Source organism: Cyprinus carpio, unplaced genomic scaffold (assembly GCF_018340385.1).
Source record: "Cyprinus carpio isolate SPL01 unplaced genomic scaffold, ASM1834038v1 S000006613, whole genome shotgun sequence".
Taxonomy (NCBI): Eukaryota; Metazoa; Chordata; class Actinopteri; order Cypriniformes; family Cyprinidae; genus Cyprinus; species Cyprinus carpio.
Genome location: NW_024879252.1, coordinates 27,501 through 33,099, shown reverse-complemented (window position 1 = coordinate 33,099; position 5,599 = coordinate 27,501). Strand labels below are relative to the sequence as shown.

Here is a 5,599-nt window from a genome sequence, read left to right as displayed (position 1 = left end):
GAAGTAGCTTTACTTTGTTACTCTACTTAAGTCAAGTCTGCTTTATTGTCAATTCTTCCACATTGTACAGTACATACAGAGAATCAAAATTGCGTTACTCTCAGTCACCATGGTGAAGGATATCAGATGTTAATATATCCAAAGTTCATCAGAGGTATAGAAACTTTGATGGCGTGTCTGATTAAAACACGGGACAGATACCAGTCCTTTGCGCTCTTTTATTTTTAAGCTCAAGATGATTATTCATAGACAATTCCCATGGCATGGAGATGGACAGATGTTATTGGATGGAAAGGATGTACAAGATGTACAAGATAGTGTTAAGTCACTACAAACAGTACATTAAAGAAATCAAACTCATAATTCATCAACAAACATGTCAACAACACATACATACATATACTCAATCCAAACAATAAATTGGCAAACAAACTTACTTAACGCATCCTAAGGAAAGGACATGGTTGGGTGTCCATTCAAACACCCACACCTCACCAAAGGAAGAGAAACAAAGGAAGGAAGTGAGGTCTACTTATAGAGCTTGACCAGGAGGGTGTATGGGTAATGTAGTGCACTTGCATGGGTATTGAAGTCCACTTGGAATTGTGGGATATGTAATTTTATATATATATATATATATATATATATATATATATATAATAATATATATATATATATATATATATATTATATAGGTGTTTTTGGACTAAAGCCCATGTTTTGTGCTGTTCTGTATTATAAAAAAAAAGAAAAGGAAATATTAAAGGTAGGGGTTAAATTTATAGATCATGTTTAATTATGATATTAGGGCATGTAAAAAAAAAATAATAAATATAAAAAATAAAGTTAAATAAAGCAGCGCAAGGCACATGGCACATAGAGTGCAAACCAGTGAAGTGAACAAACAGTGCAGATAAAAAGATTTTAGTGCAAAAAAAAAAGCTTATTCAGTCTGATTAAAGTGACAGGTATCAAAGAGCAGTTCTTTTATTTAAACTAAAGTAAATAAACTTTTACTTCACTACATCACAAAGCATAAGATCGTACTTTTTACTTCACTACATTTCATAAAACATATCGTTACTCCTTATAATATATCACGTGCTCCAACACACAGAAGCGGTGTCTGATTCATGAACGAACTGAGTCTTTTCAATGAACCTTATAAATCGGATCTCAAATCACACCAAAAGATACAAATTAGAATGATCCGATTGCAGCTGTTCTAGAACTCACTGATTCAAATGAAACCATTTTGTGTGAGTCTCCAATGAACTGAATTCACAACCGGGAGATCTTGTGAGCAAGCGCGTCTGATGCTGTTAAAAGTAAGTTATTAATGTAGATCAGGGATAGGCAACTTCGGTCCTGGAGGGCCACTGTCCTGCAGAGTTTAGCTCCAACCCTAATTAAACACACCTGAACAACGCAATCAGTGTTTTCGGGATTACTAGATAGATACAGGCAGGTGAGTTTTTATGAGGGCTGAAGCTAAACTCTGCAGGATAGTGGCCCTCCAGGACCGGAGTTGCCTATCCCTGATGTAGATAATTAATCCTAAATTTCGTAACTGAAAATCATATTTAGGTCAAAACTGTAAGTTGTATGTGAACTAAATCTGCTGTAAAGAGCTGATGCTAACTGTCTAGCTAACAAGCTTGCTGGTGCTAAATTGAGGTCATTTTTTAAAAATAAAGTCCAAATATTTTTATTCAAACACTTAATTTTTATAACAAGCAGAATAAATGATCCCGGCTGATTTAATCTTGTCACAGTGTAAACACTAAAGCAGTTTTGTTCACCAGTTTAAGGTTTTTCTCCAGTGTGAATTGTCTGGTGCTGCTTCAGTTGATGATCTGAACTAAAGGTCTTCTCACACTTAAAGCACGCATGAATCTTCACACCGCTGTGTCTTTTCTGGTGTAATTTTAAATCTCCCAGCCATAAAAAGCTCTTTCCACATTGATCACGTGTACGTTTTTTTTCTCCAGTGTGGATTCTCTGATGCAGTTTCAGTATGGTAACAGCAGCAAAAGCCTTCCCACAATCAAAGCACACATGATCCTTCTCACCGCTGTGTGTTTTCTGGTGTAATTTAAGAGCTTCTGTTTGTCTAAAACTCTTCCCACATTAGTCATGTGTACGGTTTCTCTCCAGAATGAGTTCTATACGTAACACCTTGCTTATTAGAAACTCTTTCCACACTGAGGGCAGCTGAAAGATTTGTCTCTTTGTAAATGGGGATTTTAAAAAAAAAAAAAAAAAAAAAAACCCAATCAAATCAACTCCAATAAATATTGTTTAGAGATAATTTGTCTTAAAGGATCTCTTTTTTTTTTTTTTTTTTTTTTTTAAATGTATTATCCCAAAATAGCACATACATCCACAAAAATAGCCTTTAAAGACTACTTGATCTAGAACATCTGATAAACATTTTAAGACGCATTTAGTTTTGGTTATTGTCAATGTCTCAATTCAGTGGATTCTGGGATCTGGAAGTTCAATTCCAGTTTTTGAGGGACAGTTAATCATGTACACCGACAATACTACTAAAGACCAGAAATCCCATTTATTCTCAGTAACACCACACAAACAGACCTTTAAACTGATATTTATTTGAGAAAGACAAGACCTTAAGTCCAACATTGGGGGGCAATCAAGGGCTTTCCAATGGTTAAACTGGCATGTTATCTGCACGCATGTCCACAGGTGGTTGGGCAAGACTTCTGTCTGGAAGGACATTAATCATGGAAGAGTTATCAGCACACATTTGGTTTGAGACGCAGACCAGGCTTCACTGCACAGAATCAGTCCCTTCATTTAGAGGCACTCAAGCACATTACCAAAAAAAATAAAAAAACTCAATGCATGCAACAAACTTTACTTTTAGAGATTGCATTCCAAGTATTATTAATCTATTTTGGAAAGCCATGCGATAACAGTGGTGCAATGGGCCAAATTCAGTTACTTTGACATTTCAAATAAAATACTGTGTAGCATTAACAGAACAAATACCTTAAGATGCAGGTGTACATAGACGTCCTCCACATATAGAGCTGCAGCACTTCTCATTTCTCGGACAGTCAAAGTCATTGACACACAATTCTTCACACGATCCTCCTACTCCAGCCAAAGTCATTGGACACAGTCCTGGCTTTTCTGTTACACACACACCTCATCACTAAACTCCTCGCTGCAAATGGGGAGGAAACCTGCCCCCCCCCAACCAACACATTGTGTTCCGAATTCTCCATGTTTCGTGCATTTGACAAAGATGCGTACAGAATTGGCGCATGCAGCCCGTAATGGAATAGTGCACAGCCTGCGCAGCCTACGCTGATTAATAGACTGAGAATAAGCGTAGCGCTATAGAGTTGCATCAGCCGTTCTGACTGGGAAGTTCTCTGGATTGCTTGCATTATAAGGTTGCATTATGAGTAACGGACAAGTCAGTCCAGTGTTATTTGAATATTAACGTTATACTGCAAGTATATTTGCAGATATGGTTTCTAAGTTTATTTAGATTGACGCAACCCCATTTACAGCACGGTGAATTACTGTATTATATGCCATCAATAATTTGAAGTTAAATATAGCGATCGATCACTGCGACTTGAGAAGTAGAAGATATTGTTGTTTATGTATATCCATTGTAACACTTAAGTGATCCATCTGCTAATAATTTTTTGGTTCTAGAAAACCTTGCTCATGTCCATCTGTGTTGATGCCAGAGCAATCATTAAAAGGCTGTCACTGAGACAAGACTCTGAGTTCTGACAATACTGTAGCGGTCAGTGCAAAATCGATCCAGCTATAAATCCTATTTAAAAAAATAAAAAAAATAAAAAACACACTGCCATATTAATACCTGTATATGGAAGCATACACTGATGTCCACATCCATTGCTGCAGCATTTCTGATTGTTTGGACAGCTACTGTCACCAGAACACATCTCAGCACACACTCCTGCTCCAACGGGTTTTGGACATGATCCTGGCTTTTCTGCTATACAAACATGATAGAGAAACCAGATCACTGAATGCCTCACTGCATATGAAAAAGGTAAAAGCTCATTTAAGTCACTATAACAATATAAAGACTATGGGACTCATTCATGAAGCTTGCAGAAATAGGAGTAAATTCTGAGTAATTTATTTATTTCTTTCTATTTTTAAACAGGAAAAGATACAGTCGGGCCTGACTCAGTATAAAACTGATTTTCAGCAGGTTCCTGCTCTGCAGAACATAAATACCACATACCCAACAAAACTCCTAGACAAGACAGCAACAAACACAAAGAGAGTGAGCATCAGGGGGAGACCATGAAGCCAATTTGACCATTAAACAATGTCTCGTAAACCACATAATGCGTGTCCAGGAATGCTGTGGAACTTTCTCAGGGTTGGCTCCACTATATTGCATAAATGCAAAACAAAGACCCACACATTAATATAATATAAATACCTTTATATGGAGGCATACACACGTGTCCACATCCATTGCTGCAGCATTTCTGATTGTTTGGACAGTTACTGTCACCAGAACACATCTCAGCACACAGTCCTGCTCCAACGGGTTTTGGACATGATCCTGGCTTTTCTGCTACACAAACACATGATAGAGAAACCAGATCACTGAATGCCTCGCTGCATATGAAAAAGGTAAAAGCTCATTTAATTCACACTATTATAACAATATAAATACCTTTATATGGATGCATACACACGTGTCCACATCCATTGCTGCAGCATTTCTCATCATCTGGACATTCACTGTCACCAAAACAGTCCTCGACACACACTCCTATCATGTCTTTGTCATCAGGACACACTCCTGGCTTTTCTGCTAAAAATCACATAACAGAAAAACCATTAAACATTACTAGTAGGCTCTCATTTTTAAGAATATTACCGAATATAAAAAATGCATCTCAGCACACCCTCCTACTCCAACGGAGTTTGGACACAATCCTGTTTTTCTGGTTTTTCCTGCTATACAAACATGATAGAAAGCAGATCGCTGAATTCCTCGCTGCATATGAAAAAGGTAAAAGCTCATTCACACTATTATAACAATATAAAGACTTTTATATGGAGGCATACACTGATATCCACATCTATTGCTGCAGCAAAAAAAAAAAAAAAAAAAAATAAAAAAAAAATCCCCCAGTGTTTCTTTTGAAAAGACCTCCAACATCCACCATTAACTGAAACTCATTGAAAGCAGGGAGTAAACACACAGCACCGCAATCATATCGAAAGCATGCATGTCATTTAGAGCAATCTTTATTAGAAACATCCTTAACAGGACAGCACAACCGTCAGCTTCACATACTGACCAACCACTAATGAAGAGGATCATTAGGGGAGACCAGGGAGAGCCGAAATGGCTTTTTTTCCAGCACTTGCATGTGTTGCAAAACCCCTGACCTACATCAAACTTAAGTATATTTACTCTGCATTAAATCAAATTTACCATTTCCCCCTAAAACTACCATTTCAACATAGAACCTACCCCACTACTGGTGTTGTGTACTAATGCATAGTAATGCTAATATAAAACATGGACGTTGGTTAATATTGTATTATATGTTAATAA

At 37.0% G+C, this 5,599-nt stretch overlaps 1 protein-coding gene across 7 annotated transcripts in view; it reads right to left on the bottom strand.

The window, feature by feature from the left end:
• Positions 1–2,595: 2,595 nt before the first annotated feature.
• The window catches only part of LOC109068364 (perlwapin-like), a 17,348-nt gene continuing 14,344 nt past the window's right edge, over positions 2,596–5,599 (bottom strand). Inside the window, exons 4-8 of one of the 7 annotated variants that reach the window (XM_042754889.1) lie at positions 4,706–4,843; positions 4,466–4,603; positions 3,869–4,006; positions 3,016–3,159; positions 2,596–2,730 (exon numbers count right to left, since the gene is read on the bottom strand). In XM_042754889.1, coding sequence (XP_042610823.1) covers positions 3,017–3,159; positions 3,869–4,006; positions 4,466–4,603; positions 4,706–4,843 — 557 coding nt within the window. In that variant the 3' untranslated portion in view covers positions 2,596–2,730; position 3,016. Of the gene's footprint in view, positions 2,798–3,015; positions 3,160–3,868; positions 4,007–4,465; positions 4,604–4,705; positions 4,847–5,599 lie in introns of all 7 variants that reach the window. The other 6 variants (XM_042754886.1, XM_042754887.1, XM_042754888.1 and 3 more) reach the window with 6 other exon arrangements.